The sequence below is a fragment of the Macrobrachium rosenbergii genome, chromosome 48 (genome assembly GCF_040412425.1).
Source record: "Macrobrachium rosenbergii isolate ZJJX-2024 chromosome 48, ASM4041242v1, whole genome shotgun sequence".
Taxonomy (NCBI): Eukaryota; Metazoa; Arthropoda; class Malacostraca; order Decapoda; family Palaemonidae; genus Macrobrachium; species Macrobrachium rosenbergii.
Window position 1 is genome coordinate 48,750,684 of NC_089788.1, and position 19,621 is coordinate 48,770,304.

The 19,621-nt window shown below is 38.2% G+C and overlaps 1 protein-coding gene across 1 annotated transcript in view; it reads right to left on the reverse strand.

The window, feature by feature from the left end:
- The window catches only part of LOC136831091 (probable E3 ubiquitin-protein ligase HERC1), an 801,341-nt gene that overhangs the window by 422,812 nt on the left and 358,908 nt on the right, over positions 1-19,621 (reverse strand). Inside the window, exons 30-31 of the mRNA XM_067091041.1 lie at positions 16,542-16,680; positions 15,669-15,834 (exon numbers count right to left, since the gene is read on the reverse strand). Of these exons, the coding sequence (XP_066947142.1) occupies positions 15,669-15,834; positions 16,542-16,680 (305 nt within the window). The remainder of the gene's footprint in view (positions 1-15,668; positions 15,835-16,541; positions 16,681-19,621) is intronic.

Sequence of the window (19,621 nt, forward strand, 5' to 3'; positions counted from 1 at the left end):
GGCTCATTTTTTTTTGTCATTGCCTGAAGTTTAGTATGCAACCATCAGAAATGAAAAAAATATCATTATCATATATAAATATTGAAATATATGACTGCGCAAAAAAAAATTTTCATATATAATTTTATACAAATCGCGCTGTGAGCAAAACGGTTAAAGCTAATGGGTTATTTTTTTTTCTTTGTATTGTACACTAAATTGCAATGATTTTGGTATATAACAAATCGTAAAACGATCAAAGCAACACAGAGAAAATATCATCACAAAATGATGCATGAATTAAATAACGCGTGGGACGTAAAAATATTTTTTCAAAAATTCACTTTAAATCGAAATATTGTGCTAGAGACTTCCCGTTTGTTGAAAAATGAAGCTAATTGATTGAATATTACTAGACTGTAAGTGTTTTAGCTTACAATTGCAGTTTTCGACCATTTCGGTCGAGTTAAAGTTGACCAAAGTAGAATTTTTCTATTTATCGTGATTTATATGAAAATATTTCAAAACTGATAAAAGCTACAACCATGAGTTATTTTCTGTTGTACTGTACATGAAATTGCACACATTTTCATATATAAAACTTTATGTAACGACTAATATAAAAACGGTGCAAACATTACGACAACGTGACAAAAGAATTTCTGAGATGTTCGCCGAGTTACCGCTGGACGTAAGGAAAATGTTTTTTTAAAAAATTCACCATAAATCGAAATATTGTGCTAGAGACTTCCAATTTATTGCAAAATGAAGGTAAATGATTGAATATTACTAGAATGTAAGAGTTTTAGCTTACAATTGCGTTTTTCGACCATTTCGTCCAGTTAAAGTTGACCGAAGGTTGAAATTTTGGCAGTTATCGTGATTTATGTGAAAATATTTCAAAACTGATAAAAGCTACAACCATGAGCTATTTTTCGTTGTATTCTACATGAAATTGTGCACATTTTCATATGTAAAAGTTTATGTAACGACTAATGTAAAACGATGCAAACATTACGACAACGTGACGAAAGAATTTCCGAGATGTTCGGCGAGTTACCGTGCGCAGACGTAAGGAAAAAGTTTTTTTTTTAGAAATTCACCATAAATCGAAATATTTGTGCTAGAGACTTCCCGTTTGTTGCAAAATGAAGGTAAATGATTGAATATTACTAGAATGTAAGAGTTTTAGCTTATAATTGCGTTTTTTTACCATTTTGGTTGAGTTAAAGTTGACCGAAGGTTGAAATTTTGGCAGTTATCGTGATTTATATGAAAATATTTCAAAACTGATAAAAGCTACAACCATGAGTTATTTTTAGTTGTATTCTACATGAAATTGCGCACATTTCCATATATAAAACTTTATGTAACGACTAATATAAAACGGTGCAAACATTACGACAACGTCACGAAAGAATTTCTGGCGCGGACGTAAGGAAAAAGTTTTTTTCAAAAATTCACCATAAATCGAAATATTGTGCTAGAGACTTCCAATTTGTTGCAAAATGAAGGTAAATGATTCAATATTACTAGAATGTAAGAGTTTTAGCTTAAAATTGTGTTTTTTTACCATTTCGGTCGAGTCAAAGTTGACCAAAGGTTGAAATTTTGGCAGTTATCGTGGTTTATATGAAAATATTTTCAAACTGATAAAAGCTACAACCATGGGTTGTATGTTGCTGTATTTTACATGAAATTGCGCACATTTTCATATATAAAACTTTATGTAACGGCTAATATAAAACAGTGCAAAACTTACGACAAAATGACGAAAGAATTTCTGAAATTTTCGGCCGAGTTACCACGCGGGCGTAAGGAAAAAGTTTTTTTTCAAAAAATCACCATAAATCGAAATATTGTGCTAGAGACTTCCAATTTGTTGCAAAATGAAGGTAAATGATTGAATATTACTAGAATGTAAGAGTTTTAGCTTACAATTACGTTTTTCGACCATTTCGGTCGAGTCAAAGTTGACCAAAGGTTGAAATTTTTTGTAGTCGACGTACGGTACGTCCACTCGGCACCCAACAGACAATTTTAGTCGACGTATGATACGTCCAGTTGGCGTTTAAGGGTTAATACGGGGAGACAGATCATCATGAAGTAATTTCTAATACGTAGTTTCTCAGCCTTTAATAAACAACTATACATGACAGCAAGTTGTGGAAGAATCCACATAATACAATCAATGGTGGACTGAATGGCTAATGTTTGACCAGTGAATACAGTTCCAAAAGAAGGTAATGAAGACAAATTGGTGTCATTTTTCTACAATTATAGCATAGTTTACACCGTTAGTGGTCTTGGATCTTAGTAAAAATCATAAAGATGAGTGAGATTATTTAAAATTTCAATGATTAATTAAACAACCACTTAGTTCATAATAGAAAAGTTATTCCCATAATACCCCTCTTGTTAACTCTTGATTAATTAATGGATATGTACAGCATAAATTTTCTGATAGAAATTCAACACTTCAACTCTGTGTGTTTTCGCTAAGGCTCTTTTTAAGCGAGACAAATTTTGTTTCCTATATGTATCTTTATGAGATGGTATATTTTCTTAGCATATAATTATCAGGGCATGAGACCAGGCCTTCTCTTATTAAGTTCATTTAGTCTGGCTTACAGGTGAATGGAAGGTCCCATGAGCTCTGTCAAGATACAGTAAATCCCCCATATTCCCGGGGATGTGTACCACCTGCCCCCCCCCCTCCACGAATAGCTAAAATCTGTGAATACTTAAAACCCCACTAAAAACACTTAGAACTGCCTATTTTGATAGTTCAGATGCCAAAAAAACCTCTAAAAATGCTTATACCCGAGTATTTTAATAGTTTTATCACAAAAAGTACATTTAGTCATGAAAATCATGAAAATACAGTAATTAGTGAATATTTCTCAGTGAAAAATACCGCGATTGGGTGAATTTTCCACGAATAATGTGTATATACAATACGTTCCACAGAGAAATCCTCGAATAGGTGAGTCAGCAAATTGTGAGACCGCGAATACAGGGGGTTTACTGTATTGGGTGTATTCTCCAACTGCTAATTCTCCTGATTGTACAGTTTAGGCTAGAGAACCCATATTTTATATGAAAAATTACATTTTTATAAAATAAATATTTATATATATTTACCAAGTAATTACATAGCCTATATTTCTAACTCACGCAGCAGCTAAAAATTTGAAATTTGCGGTAGCATTTGATTGTTTTAGTGTAGGTGACCAGCTCCCGCCCAGTATAGTACCAGGGGAGGATGGGTACAATACTGCTGAATAGCATCAGTCCATTTGTGCCCTCAATGTCCGTGACAGGGGAGGGAGGGAGGGCTCTGATTCAGTAATTATTTGGTAAGCATATATAAAACTTTATTTTATTATAAAAATGTCATTTTTATATATGTCCCTTACCAGGTAATTACATAGCTGAATCCCACATTGACAGGAGGTGGGATGCATGGACATACGTACTCTTAAAAACTTTCAGTAGAAGAACAGATACGAGACAAAAATTCTAGTTAGCATTGGTTAAAAAAGTTGTTGTACCTTGCCTGTTAAGAGAGCTGCTACAGACTGATACTGCCTCTGGTTGGCGCTCATCTTACTATAGTGGCACAGCAGTGAAGCTGTGGAGCACCCCTATATTAGTGGGAAGCATTGCAGCAAAGGAGTACTGTATCCCAAATGCCACAAAGCATCAATGGAGATTATGCAGCACATGGAGTAGTCTGATGGCTAACATAACCATACAAGAGTGCCCTTGCCCTGGGCACAGTACCATAAAGACATACAACCAGAAAACTCTGTCATCTACACACTGTATTCATTAAAACCACTACCCAACCATAAAAAAGGACTGGTGGGTACTCCATACACATAGTATCCCCAGACTCCCGGAGAACTCAAGAGCCTAATCAAGGCGAAAAAAGTAGGATAGGAGCAGACTCCTATGCTTCCTCCCCTAACACCATGCCAGCCACAGACAACGGACCCAGGGTACTGCAGTTTTCGAAAATAGTCTCTGTTTCACATAATTAGTGCGTTGCAAACACAAATTTGCATTTCCAGAAGGCTGAGTGGAGAATCACAGACAAGGACATGTTATGTTTAACAGCCAATGAGGTGGTGATGGCTCTAATCTCGTGGGCTTTAGCTTTCAAGACTGGTAGAAGGTCCTTGCGAATTCTTGAACATGATTCCAGGATGATGTCTCTCAAAAAGAATGATACTGCGTTCCTGGAAAGGGGTCTAGAAGGGCCCTTCACAGAGTACCAGAGCTTGCTCGAGGGACCTCTGATCTTCAATGTTCTATTAAGGTAGTACCTTAGTGCCTGACAGGACAAAGAATCCTCTCTTCCTCTTCTGGTCCAAGAATTTCCATCAAATTCTTGGTATTGAAAGAACGAGGCCACAGAGCAGACTGCATCTCCTCATAAAAAGCCTACTCTTATGTCAATGGCTTGCAACTTGCTGACTCTCTTAGCCATAGCTAAGGCGACCATAAAAAGAGTTTTTCTTGTTAAGTCTCTGAATTAAGGAAATTGTGCAAAGAGGTTCAAAAGGAGGGCCTGACAACCATTTGAGGATGACATCCAAATTCCATGCTACTACATCAGTCTTGGTCTCCTTGGTCGTGTCAAAAGACTTGATCAAGTCACTGATGTCCTGATTGCATCCCAGATCGAGGCCCCTGTGCTGAAACACAGAGCCTAACATTGCTCGGTACCCCTTGATCGTTGAGGAAAACAAACCTCTGTTAGTCCTCAAGAAGAGAAGGAAGTCTGCAATGTTCATTGCAGAAGTTTCAGAGGAAGAGATGTTATTTCTTCTGCAACAGCTGCGGAATACTGCCCACTTCACTTGGTAGACTCTGGAAGTAGATTGCTGTCTACACTTAGCAATTGTTTTTTAGCTGGTTTTGAAAACCCCTTCACTCTGATGAGTCTCCTGACAGTCTGAACCCTGTCAGAGCAAGAGTGGATAGGTTGCGATGAAACCAGTGGAAGTGACCGGTGGAAGTGCGGTTGTTTGAGAAGCTTTGGCTTCTGTTGCAGGAGCCTGGGGTAGTTGACTAACAGCTTGAGGAGATCTGGGAACCATTCTCTTCAAGGCCAAAAAGGGCTACCAAAGTCATCTTCATGTCCTGATGGGATATGAACTTGCTGATGACTTCCCTCACCATGTTGAATGGCAGGAAGGTGTAACGGTCTAGGAAGGACCAATTCTGGAGCATGGCATCTGTTGTCCATGCCAGAGGGTACGGGGCCGGAGAGCAGAACAGCAGGAGGCGATGGTTCTTCGACGTCACAAACAAGCCTATTGACAGCTGTCCCCACAACTTCCACAGGTCAGTGTACACCAGTGGGTCTAGTGCCCATTCTATGGGAAGGACCTGTCTGCACCAACTCAGTCCATCCACTATTACGTTTAGCTTCCCTTGAATGAATCTTGTCACCAGAACAGTGCGGTTCTTCTTTGCCCACAAAAGAAGGTCTTTGGTGGCCTCGTAAAGGAAGAATGAGTGGGTGCCTTCTTGATTCTTTATGTAGGCCAAGGCTGAAGTGTTGTCTGACATCACCGCTACTGTCTTGTCGAAGGTCACTTCTGCAAATGACTGAAGGGCCAGGTGTACTGCCTTCAATTCTCTCACGGTGATGTGTAGGAGCTTCTCGTTTGGACACCAGACCCCCCAAATTTCCATGTCTCCCAGAAGAGCTCCCCAACTCTGATCTGAAGCGTCTCAGTACAATGAAGGTTGGGGCTCAGTGAATGGAGAGACTTCCCTTCCAAGAGACGTTCTTATGCAAGCCACCATCTCAAGTCTTCTTTGATTTCCAGAGTGATCGGAAAGACGAATGAGTCCAGGTGGGTCTTCCTGTTCCAGCTGGCCTTCAGGAAGAACTGCAGTACCCTCATATGATGCCTTCCCAGGCTTACGAACTTCTCGATGGATGCAAGGGCTCCCAAAAGGGTCATCCAACTGTTGGCCGAGGACTTGAGAGTGAGGAAGTCGCGAACTGCTTGAAGACACAATTGTACTCTTTTGGGGGATGGAAAAACCTGAAAATTCAGAGAGTCTATCTTCATCTCCAAATAAAGAATCACTTGAGACGGAGACAATTGTGATTTCTTCTTGTTGGTGAGTAATCACAGATCTTGGGCCAGAAGGGTCTTCTGAAGGTCCTCCATGCACTGTTTCTTTGATGGAGAACATAGGAGCCAGTCTTCTAGATAGAGGGATGTACTGAACCCCATGAGGTGAGGCAACTTTGCAAGAGGGGCGAGAATGCGAGTGAATACTTGGGAAGCTCTAGAGAATTGGAAGACTCTGTTCTGGCACACAAATCTGAGGTACTTCCTGCATCTTGGTGTACTTGGATATGGAAGTAGGCATCTTCCTTATCAATGATCTCCATCCAATCACCCTGTTGGATGGATGAGAGAACTGACTGATTTGTTTCCATCTTGAATTTTGTCTTCTGAATGAAGACATTCAGGGCACTGACGTCCAGGGCAGGTCTCCATCCCCCGGATGACCTGGGGACCACCAAAAGATAGTTGTAGAACCCTGGAGTGTCGACACCTTCGACCAGCTCTACAGCTCTTTTTGCAAGAAGAGCTGACATCTCTTCTGCAAGCGCCAAAAACCTCCCGGAGCCTACCAAGTAGGCTGTCAATGCGATGGGCGTTGACACTAAGTGAGGGTCCTCCCTGAATGGGATAGAGTACCCCTCTTTGAATACTATTGAGACCCACTGGTCTACTCCTCTGGCTTCCCATTTCTCCCAAAAGTGCAGGAGTCTTGCGCCCACTGGCACACGGAGGACCAAATTCTCATTGACGAGAGGAAGGTTTTGAGGGAGCCTTTTTGGCTGGGTGTGCTGCACGCAGATTAGAGTGCGGTCTAGCGTGGAATCTTGTCTTGTTGCCCCAAAAGGGCTGCTGCTGCAAAGGAGGGATCGACTTCATAGTGAAAGAAGGAGGTCACTTGGAGCGTTTAGCTGACTGGGCTAACAAATCCTGTGTCAACTTTTTGTGTAGCTTCGATGCTATTTCTTGGACCGTGGTTTGAGGGAAGAGGTGCATGCGGTCCAAAGGAGAAAAGAAAATTGCCGACTTCTGAGATGTAGTCACACCTTTGGGGTAAAAGAGCACCAAAGTTCATCTTTCTTCAGGACACCCATCGTGAATAAAGAAGCTAGTTCCATCAAGCCGTCCCTGATAGCTTTATCTGCGGAGGATAACACCCCCAACCAGTCTGCAGACAAGTCCTCTGACATATCCTTGCAGTCTTAGATTTTCTTTGCCAGTGCTCCCACAGTACAGTCCAAAAAGCTTAGGACCTCGAAAACCTTAACCATATTCCTGATGATGTGGTCAAGCTCAGTTGTCGAAAACATAACCTTAGCCGAAGCAAAGGCTGATCTCCTATTAGAGTCAATCAGACAGCGACTCCCAAGGAGGGAGCTCCTCCTGTAGTGTACTCTTGGTATCTCTTAGAAGTGAGATGGGCAGGTGGAGTGCAGAAGGCTGCTTTGCCCTGCTCTCTCTTGTCCGAGAGCCAGATTTCCCTCAAGGCTTTCCTAGGTGAGGAAGACATGACCATCTTGGGAAGCCTAGAGATTTAAACAGGCTGGTTCCTCATATAGAAGGCGGAGGAAGGGAAGCCAGGGCTGCAGGTGAGGAGGACGGAAAGGCGACCAAAAAATACCTAAGGAGGTTGGAGAAGGGTGTGGAAGGAGGAGGCTAGTTTAATGCCTCTTCCTCTGAAGAAATGGGTGAAGACACCAAGTCAGGAAGATCCTGTGTTACTGCTTCATTTTTCTGCAAGAGGTTCATAATTTCGTCCAAACAGCACTGAATAGGACCAATCAGCAAAGTATGCCATACGGGGCTGATAGTGGATGAAGGAATCAACAGCTTGGTTGGGCAGTCGGGGAGCGATGCAGGAAGATTTGAGTTTGGCACCAGACAAACAGAAGTTGGCACAGGGTGCTCGGTGGGTGCTGAGCAGTCGGTTGGTGCTGGGCAGTTGATGGGTGCTGGGCACTCGGGAGTGGCTAAATACTCTGAATCCGTTGGGCGCTTATCAGATGAGGATTGGTGCTTCCATGAGAAGGGTGGGCGCTTGGGCGGTGAATACTGTCGAAGGGGCAAAGGTCGTTCAGGGCTGGCCCAAAAACTACAGGAAGGCTGAGGACTGCGGTTAATATCCTTTGCATGCTTGCAAGGAGGAGGGGAAGTGCGGCTGGTAACCGTTATGCGTCTCTTGAGAGGATGAGAGATCTTGTAAAAGCGCCCTCGGCGCCTCTTGTCCAAACTGGAGTCTGAAGAACTAGAAGAAAGGTTGTGCACTTCCTTATGGACGTCTTTCCAGCGGCTGTCCACCGAGTCCTGGGATCATTCAACAGGCTCGGTTGAGGGGATGCCTACCCATGGGCAAACCCCACCAACCTCCCTTGGACTACCAGTATGCCTTCTCCCTGGTGCATGGGAGCCTGGCAGTGACCTTGGTCTAAGAGTGCCGACGGGACGAGAAGACACCTCCTCCGCTAACACTTGCACTTTTATCACTGGCTTGATCCATAAGTATTTTAACCGACGCACTAACTGTTCCATAGTCGAAACAATATGCCCAAGCTTAATATCAACACAGACTTCTAGGCTAGCAATGGTGTTAGGCTCGGAAGCATGGGCGCTGGGTGAAGGAGTAGGTTGGATAGGTAGAGGACTTGTAAAAAGGGGAAATAGGAGTAGGAGAGGGATACAGAACAGGTAAATCAGTAATTGCCAATTTAGGAGAACATTCTACATTAGCTACATTCCTAGACTCAACTCTAAGAGCCGCTTTCCTCTTCCTCTCATTCTAACTTATCTAAGTGAGATTTTAAAGTGTTCCACCTACCTTGATCCTAGTCCCTACACTCGATAAATGTCAATTCAATAGAGCCAGTTTGCTCTCTACAATTAGTACAGTTTTTGTAGGAGTCATATAAAGCTTTCTTAAGTCCAGTTTTGCAGCCTTTAACCAGATACTAGAAGAGCTAGTGTTGGACATGGTTGTGAAAAGTCAAAATTGGGAAACAATTCACTGAGTCTAATGTATCATGGGCTATTTGAAAATAGTTTAAATGCTACCAAAAGTTTGGAATGCATCACCAAATGGAGGCAAAGAGCAACCATTCAGCAACCAATCTCGAAACAATAGCTGCTGTGACAACTGAACTACAGTCATTAACTGGTAGAAACGGACTGACGCTATTCAGCGGTGTTGTACCCTTCCTTCCCTGATAGTGGGTGGGACATAGTCACCTACACTCAAACAACTGAATGCTACCGTGAATTTCAAATTTTAGCTGCTGCGTGAGTTAGAAACATAGGCTATGTAATTACTTGGTAAGTTATATATACAAAATGAAACTTTTATTCAAATTCTTCTGCACCATATTCAGGTTTACTAATATCATTATTTTTCTTTGAAGTGGTCACGAAGAGGGAAGTAAATGTAATGAATCAATGCTAGAAACAAATGAAGTTGGCTGATGACTACAGGTCTGCAGAATTATCCTCCTTTACCCCTCATCAGTGTGGGATGTGAATTACTTGAAACTAAGCCAAATATATTGAATTGTCCAATGGAAGGCAATGAGGGTACGGTGCGAGGCAGAGGAAAACTGCTCATAGGAGATTACCTGAGAGGAGAAATTACCTGAAAATTACTTAGCAAACAAGTTGCTACATCATTAAGCATAAGCAGTTGGTAACTAAAGTTTGCACTTGAGATTACTCAAGAGGAGAAATTACCTGAGAATTACATAGCAAACAAGGTGCTACATCAATGAGCATATGCAATTGATAACAAACATTAACAGCGAGACTGGTTGGTTGGATGCTGCTACACAATTCCAATTAGTTCATGGAGTAGACTCTACTAAGCAGCTTTAAAATGTTATACAGGAGAAATTTGGCCCTAGTGATTTCTGCTACATGAAAAGATAATTCTCCATTTGGTGTGCAGAAAGTGACACTGGCATCAAGGCAGAAGTCAAACATTAGATGTTTACCCTATTATAAAGAGTCAAAATGACTTCCAACAAGAAAATATTGAAAACACTTTTTTAGTTTCTGTACTACATTACAGCAAGGAAGGACTAATTCACAATAGTTTAAATATCAATGTTCTTTGTTTTACAAGAAAAATTCTGAAAAAATACTGTTGGGGTATCTACATACACTATACCAATGATTAATGCTAATTTCCTTCAGGTGCACTGAAGAACACAACTTGCTTTGCTAGTTTCAGCTCAACAGATGACGAATATGAGAGATTACTACAGGAGCATTATTTTGAACTCTATTGACTTTTGAGGGTATAATTTACATAAACTGGAGGAAGCTTTCCTTTAATGGCGATGATGAATGGTCAACTCTTCAGCAGTACATTTAAGAGTCTCTATCTGTTCAAAACTTAAAGTTTTGTAGCCATTTTCATTGAAGGAGCGATGCTGGTATCCATACTGCAACATTCCAAGATTTCCATATTACAGCATTCCAAGATTCCCTATAGCAGATCAGGAGGAGAGAGAGAAAGTTGATTTTTCAGCCCTGAAGGAGGCACTTTGCTATTCCAGAGGCAAAGGGTCACTGTTATTTCAACTGAGTTTGAGTTGTACATCAACAAAATCTCCATCTTGCAGTCCAAGAGTAGTGATGAATATTCAGGATTCCATAAACTGAATTGGAGAGGTGTGTCTGCAACACAGTATTCCATGCTACAGTTTTCATCATAACTGAGGTAGAACTCCAAATATAGACATTCTATCCATTATTTTAAGTAGAGAGGAGCTGCTGTACTGGAGATATAGGCACAGTAGTGGGTTAAAGTGGCTTTTCTTTAGAAACATTCACTTCAGGGTGTGACATCCCTGCCTACACAAGTCAGGATAGAAAAGACTCTTTAGCCTTGGCAGGCAACTCTTAAAGAAGAAAGATACTTCGAAAACAAACCAGTGGGCGGAAGGGACCCTTTAGCCTTGGTAGGCAACCCTTCTATGAGAAGGTTGCTCTGAATACAAACCATGTTTTCCAACCTTGGACTGAGCCATAGCCATTGTACCATGGCCTTCCATGGTCTTGGGTTTGATTTCCCTTGCCTGAGGGTACAATAGGGCATTTTTCCTCTTTTTGTTCACTTTCCTGTTTTCTCGAAAAATGTGTAAGACAGGCTGAAAAGAAAGCAAAAGTTGCTTGGTGGATTATCAAAAAGCACCTTCTTTACCTAACCTTTTCCTTCTAGGTTTCCACAGATCAAAATGGGTGGTCTGCTCTAAAGTTCTGTGTATCCTCCAATTTTGTCCCGCTAATTGGAGAACCCATACATATTTCTGGCAATAGATTAGACCTCATAATCACAGATGTTCCAGCTATTGTCAAATCCAAGGTCTGCAAGTATATAAGCAATTCCGATCACTGCACCACTGAGATGAATGTCTTCCTAATTCCACCATTGGAAAAATGGTCTGGCTGAAATTTAAGAGCTAATTTGGATAGCACTATTAAAGCAAGTCAGACACTTAACATTTCAGATGCTATATCATTTTAGGAAGGTATGTCCCTAGAAAGGTTATCAAATTCAAGACAAATGATCAGCCACGATTTGATGATACATGTAGACGAGCCTACCATGACACAGACCAAATTCAGCACATGGAGACAAAATCATTCATATGAAAATTACATTTTTGTTGAGTCTCACCATGCTGCAAATAGAATTCATCATATAGCTGAGAGAAATTACAGTTGTAATTCCTTAAAGAGGAAACTTGTAGGGGTTACTTAGCCTCATCTGTGTTGGACCAAATTGGCATCATCTACCTTTGGTTCAGGCTCATCTTCCATCCTCCACTACTAACGATGGTGGTGGACTGGTTACTGGCCCTAAGGAAAAGGGTGAATGGCTTCATCAAGTTTTTGAAGCTAAGCAATCACCTGATGATGTCCCTCTCCTGATACTTATCCTCCTGAACCTTTTCTTACAAAATTTGCATTTTGCTCTACAGATGTTAAGAAAATTCTTGACAATCTTGATAGCTGAGGTGGAGAAGATCCTGATGGCTTTTCCCTTTGTTCTTTAAAAAGGTTTCTAGTGTGTTGTCTCCCAAGATTAGTATATTGCATAAAGCTGCAGCTAATCGCAAGCTTTGTATCACAGTGCCTTTTCCAAAGAACAGCATATATGCAGACTACAGGCCAATTTCTATTCTTCCTGTGCTCTCCAAAGTTGCTGATAAACTTATTTTTAAGCCACTGTATAAGATGTGGAATCTGAAAGATTCTTAGCTCATAGCCAATATGCACACATGAAGCAGTTAGGTACCAGCAATGCTCTTTTAGATTTGACATGCCACTTGCAAGAGAACCTTGATAAGGGTTTTAAGTGTAGAGTAATTCAGATGGATTTTAGTGCTGCGTTTGATTTAGTAAATCATAAAGCACTTATTTATAAACTTCAGATTCTTGGAGTGGGTGGATATGTTTCAGGTTTATTTCAAGATTTCCTTACAGGTAGGCAGCAACAAGTTACTGTTGATGGGATCTTTAGCAAACCAAGATATATTGTGTCTGGAGTTCCAAACGGTAGTGTTCTTGGTCCACTGTTACTTTTAGTATATACAATTGATATGGTTGTTGGCTTGGAAAACAAGATTGTTCAGTATACCGATGATGCAACATGTGGTGTAGTAAACCCTCCACTTACGAGAAATGAAGCTGCTAGTCTCAATCGTAACATGGAGTGGATTAGTGAACGGTGTAGTTGGTGGGGTATGAGGCTGAACTCCGTTAAAACAAACACTGTTGATTAGCAGATCTTGTACAACTTTTCCACCCCATCTTTCCCTTTGGGTACATGGGACTTTGCTGAATGAGTCTGAAGCTTTAACTATTCTAGGTGTAACTTTTGACTCACATATGACTTTTGTGAAACATCTATTGAAAGTGTCAGCAAATGCCACACAAAAGTTAGGTATTGTAAGTAGGGCCTCATATATTTATAACAGTGATAAAATCAATGCAACCTGTTTTGGGTCATTTGTCCTTCCATTACCAGAATACTGTTCTCTGGTATGGATGTCTATTTCTGCCAAAGATTTATCTCTTTTAGATAGAGTGGTTCATGGTGGTAGGTTTCTGTTTCCTAATATTAGCAGTTATGACATGGGCAATTGATGGATGGCCTCGTCTGTCAATTTTTCACATGGTATTTCAACACAGATCTTTCACATTCCCAATTGATCCCTGATTTCCTTTTCCTGCCGAGAGCAACCAGATTTCCTGAATAGCCACACAACATGCAGTGAATATGCCTCATTATAGAAATTCTCAGTTCCAGAGATCCTTTATTCCTTACACCAATGGTCTGTGGAACAGTCTCCCTAGGATGTACAGTCATACCTCGAAATTACGCGAGGTTGGGTTCCGGAGCCCCTCGTGCAAGGTGAATTTTCGCGTAAGTTTGGCATGGTCTTTAAAAATGCTAATAAATGTTTATTTCCAGAGTTTAAGTACTAAATATGACCCTAATCATGCTCCCAAAGTATTAAGCTAACTTTTAAATGAACTAAAGTTTGTGTAATTTTATTTGAAATTTAGCTTATTACCCTTAAAAAAGGAATACAGTAAATGGTTGACATAAAAATTGAGTACTGCACAGTGTCATAATATCGCATTTACAGTAGGTGCGTAAGTATACTAATGTTACCCCTAATTCATGGGATGCCGTTTTCTTTGTCACTTAGAGTAAAAGCCGTTTTCTTTGCGTCACTAGCCAAAACGTCGTGTCAGTCAACAAAAGTACAATTCCATAAAATATCGAAAACATGTACATAATGTTCGTAGAAGGTAGTACAGTACAAGTAAAATTCAATCAATTTAAAATTATATACTGTACAGGTAATGACGTACAGAGAAATAATAAGTTGTAAAAGTATGTTTGAGCGCTAACTACGAGAGAGAGAGAGAGAGAGAGAGAGAGAGAGAGAGAGAGAGAGAGAGAGAGAGAGAGAGAGAGAGAGAGAGAGAGAGAGAGAGAGATACTGTAATAAAGTAACTGTACTGCTTTTGTATCGTATTTATGCGCAAATATATAAATATAAATACAAGTTTTCCATTCTGATTTTACACCTAAAAACACGAAAACTTAAAAATTAAACACACTTTCTACAGGGGTATCATCTTTGAAAAATGCAGTAACTAGATATTACATCTTGTAAAAGTACACCAACTGAACGTGCTGTAATTACATGCACATACAGATTGCACCAGCACTTTTCTCTGAGGTGAACAGAGTAATTTTCAAAGAATGACACTTATACAACTCTTAGTTACATCTCTGATATTACATTAACGAATTCATTTTATCAAATGAGCGCGACTGAACAACCTCATCTCAAGGTCATGTAAAGTCCTTGTGACAAAGACTTTGCAAATGGACATAATACTTGTATGATATTTATGTACAGAAATATAAATATAAATTTTCCATATCGATTTTACAGTTAAAAGCATGAAAACTTATAGATGTACTTCAAACATTAAACAAGCATTTTCTGCAGGGGTATCATCTTTGAAAAGTGCAGTAACTTTGCAAATGGGTATCACATCTTGTAAAAGTACACTAAGTGAATGTGCTGAAATTACCTCTGCATCATATTTATGCATGTACAAAAATAAAAATAATACATTTTCAATACAGATTGTACATATGAAAGCATGAAATGCATTTTTCATGGAGATTTTACACATGAAAACATGAAATGCATTTTTCATAGAGATTTTGCACATTAAAACATGAAATGCATTTTTCATACAGATTTTACACATAAAAGCATGAAATGCATTTTTCATACAGATTTTACACATAAAAGAATGAAATGCATTTTTCATACAGATTTTACACATAAAAGCATGAAAACTTGTAAATTACTTCAAAAATTAAACACCCACTTCTGCAAGGTTTCTCGAGAATTTCGTGTGTCTGTGAAAAAATCGCGTATGCCCATTAGTTGGGTTCCAGTGAAAAGTTCGTGTGTGTGTGAATTCGCGCAACTCGAATCGTGTAAGATCGAAGTATTACTGTACTGCAACGGGAACCTTAAAACTTCAAGCGAAGATGCAATGCACTACTCTCCAAATACAATTCTCCTTGCATTTTAATAGTTTACTTACATTTTTATCTACTTATTAATTTGTTAATTTTTTTATTTTGTAATAAATAATAATAATAATAATAACAACAACAACAACATTACAGAGCACTGTCAGGTTATGTACTTTAATTGATTTCTATTGTCTAAGTTGACACTTCTGATTCTACCAATACCAATGTATTTGCAGAGAAGTGAAAGCTCAAATACCTACATAATTAATCAACGTAAAGACTTTTCTTCTGTGCAGAAGTATCACTGTACTACATTTATTATACCATAGACAATGATACTTTTGTATATAGATTCAGTGATAAGGACAAAGAAATTCAATGGCCTACCAAGACCTGTATTCCACTGCGAGCTGAGTAATAATATGTATTAATTAGTATTATACAAAATATAGAGTATTAAACAAATTAACTTTAAAAGAGTAAATCTTACCTCAGCAAATTAACTTTAAAAGAGTATATCTTACCTCAGCTCTGGTTTGCTGAGTAACCATTGATGACAATATGACATCAGGACCTGGAGGTAGGTTAAGACCAGTTTTCACAGAGGATAACTGATGGTCTTCGGCTCCAACAAACCTCAGTATTTCAACACAACGACCAATAACCATGGCAGTCACTTCATCCAATGACCTACAAAATTTTAATAAAATTATTAAACGGTCTGCACATTTTACAAAAATGTTTTCAAATCTTGAATATGTACCTTGCAAAACATTTTAGTTTTTGGAAAAAGTACCTTGCAAAAAAGCACTTTGACATCCGCAAAGCTTTATCTCCCATTCATGATAAAAATGGTTACTATTGTCATACACTTACAAAAAAGCTCCTCCATGAAAAAATTTATATAAACAAAACTGTACATTCTAATTCTACAGAAACTAAGAAATGGTAATGATATCAGTCACTCAAATTCCAAAAAACCATGTTCTCTGAACTGTTTGCTTACTATTTAATAATGGACTTTACAAAAAAAGGTACAATAAATTTCTTTCACACTACTTTTTTAGTACCATCAAATTAAATCACTTTCTTTGTCACTGATTATAAATGTGACTTTGTAAATAGCCTAACACCATTTTGGCTAAATACAGATATATGAATGAAAATGCTTCAAAAACTGACCAAAACCATCAACACTAATATATATCAGATGACTAATAATTACAAATGTATTTTCACAAAGGAAAACCTACAAACAATAGTTAAAGGCATATAAACACAAAGCATTCAGCCAGAAGGGCATGTATGCATGTTGTGCACAGAAAACAAATGGAAATTTAAGTAAAGAAAATTATTACCTAAGAGGTCCAAAGCAAAATACAAAATATATTACTTACAATTCTGCAGATCCTTTAGGTAATAAAGGGGCTGGTTTTACAGCAATCAAAAGCAAAAGACACTGAGTTACTATGTGGAGACTGGCTTCCTCATAGCATACACCTTCCTCAGTTGCATCATGACCACTTTCATCGGCATCTGTCGAAAACAGTTCGTAATATGTCAAAATAAAAAAAGCACAACCTGATAATGGATAAAACACTAAAATGGACAAAAATATGAATTTAAAAAACGAGAATGGAAGTGGAAAACATAGCCCAAGATCAAATTCTAATTAGTTTTAAGAAAAGCAAATTACCATTTAAAAACCAATTTTATTCCCTCCAACAAAACATATGCTTTCTATACATCCTGGCATTAATCTATGTAATTAAAAAACAATATTAGGTAAAGAAATTTTTCACATCTTATAAAATTACTTCTCATTCTAATTCCTATTATTTCTAGCTCATTAGTAAGGGACAAATAGATTAACTGACTGCACAGACCTTCCTATGCCAATGAATCATTTTTAAATCTGAAACAAAGCAGCAGTTATGAAGTAAATGAGTGGAACTGAATAAAATTTACTCCCTTCCACAATCTGAAAAAACATAATTTTGAGTTTGATTAACCGCCACTATCATACTATCCACTAGTATACTGACTGCTCTGGGATACAAAATGTACCTTCATAATATAATTATAATATTGGTCATGATAATCAGGTACCAATATAATTATAAATATTTATGTACACATACTTATACAATATATAAGCACAGGAATAAAAAAAAATTTGGATATCAAAAACTTAAGCTGATAACTTATTACTGATATTATGTTTATGGGTGGTACAAGACATCTTGCATTCAAATTTATATACAGGCAGTCCCCAGTTAATGATGGGGGTTCCGTTTTTACACTGCATCGTAAACCGAAAATCGTTGTAAACCTACAAGTCATCGAAAATCGTCAAAAATCCTAAGAAACCTTACTTTTAATGCTTTGGGTGTATTGAAAATTATATAAACTGCATTTTTGTTGAGTTTTTCATAAAAAAAGACTCCAAATTTTTATTATTCTGCCGTTTTAGAGCCATATTTCTTCCGTCGGATCAGCATACGACACGTCATAACCCCGGAACATGCATCGTAAACCGGGAAATAATTTATGATAAATGTAGTTGAAAAGTGTTGTAACCTCGGAACGTCGTAAGCCGGACCTGTCGTAAACCGGGGACTGCCTGTATCAGTTTCCTAAGCACCCATCCTAGAAATTAATTATCACTAAGTCTATTAACCCTTAAACGCTGACTGGACGTATTGTAAGTCGACTAAAATTGTCTGTTGGGTGACGAGTGGATGTACCATACGTCGACTACAAAAAATTTCAACCTTTGGGCAACTTTGACTCGACTGAAATGGTCGAAAAACGCAATTGTAAGCTAAAACTCTTACATTCTAGTAATATTCAATCATTTACCTTCATTTTGCAACAAATTGGAAGTCTCTAGCACGATATTTCGATTTATGGTGAATTTAAAAAAAAAACTTTTTCCTTACGTCCGCGCGCGGTAACTCGGCCGAAAATTTCAGAAATTCTTTCGTCATTTTGTCGTCATTTTTGCACAGTTTTATATTAGTCGTTACATAAAGTTTTATATATGAAAATGTGCGCAATTTCATGTGGAACACAACACAAAAAAACTCATGGTTGTAGCTTTTGTCAGTTTTGAAATATTTTCATATAAATCACGGTAAGTGCCAAAATTTCAACCTTCAGTCAACTTTGACTCGACCGAAATGGTAGAAAAACGCAAATGTAAGCTAAAACTCTTACATTCTAGTAATATTCAATCATTTGCCTTCATTTTGCAACAAATTGGAAGTCTCTAGCACGATATTTCGATTTATGGTGAATTTTTTAAAAAAACTTTTTCCTTACGTCCGTGCGCGGTAACTTGGCCGAAAATCTCAGAAATTCTTTCGTCACTTTGTCGAAATGTTTGCACCGCTTTTCTAATAGCTATTACATAAAGTTTTATATATGAAAATGTGTACAATTTCATGTAGAATACAACAAAAAATAACTCATGGTTGTAGCTTTTATCAGTTTTGAAATATTTTCATATAAATCACGATAAATAGAAAAAATTCGACCTTCGGTCAAGTTTAACTCGACCGAAATGGTAGAAAACTGCAATTGTAAGCTAAAACACTTACAGTCTAGCAATATTCAATCAATTACCTTCATTTTGCAACAAACGGGAAGTCTCTAGCACAATATTTCGATTCATGGTGAATTTTTGAAAAAAAAAAAGTTTTTTACGTCCGCGCGTTATGAATTCAAGCATCATTTTGTGATAATATTTTCTCTGTATTGCTTTGATTGTTTTACAATTTGTTATATACCAAAATCATTGCAATTTAGTGTACAATACAACGAAAAAAAAACTCATTAGCTTTAACCGTTTTGCTCATAGCACGATTTTTATACAATTATATATGAAATTTTTTTTTGCGCTGTCATATATTTCAATATTTATATATGATAATGACATTTTTTTTTCATTTCTGACGGTTGCATACTAAACTTCAGGCAATGAGAAAAAAAGGAGCAAAAAATGAACTCTTAATCTTAAAAACTAAGCGTGCTGTGATTTTTTGAAAAAAACTTTTTTTCCGCTTCGGCGCTAACTCCTGAACGCAGCCGGCATACGGCAGACACTCTTGTAAATAGAGGCTCGGCATTTAAGGGTTAATGGAATGTTGAAAATTGAGGGTAAAATCTTCACAATTCATACAAATATCTGCTAATTTAGAAGACTGTCAGCATATCACTCCATAAGTCATTAAGTGGTGTATTAAAAGTAAAAGTTAGGCAATCCCAGTACAGGTTGACTATCATTAATCCAGTATTCATTAATCTGGTTCCATCACTCATTTGGGGCTAATTTCGGATATAGTAAAATTTCAGATTTCCCGGGTCACCACACCAAACTGCCGTTACTGTTTGTTGGCCTACTTGCGTGAGAAAGTATGTACTCTAAGCACACAATTGTGTTTATCTTTTGGATTGCAATATATATATATACATA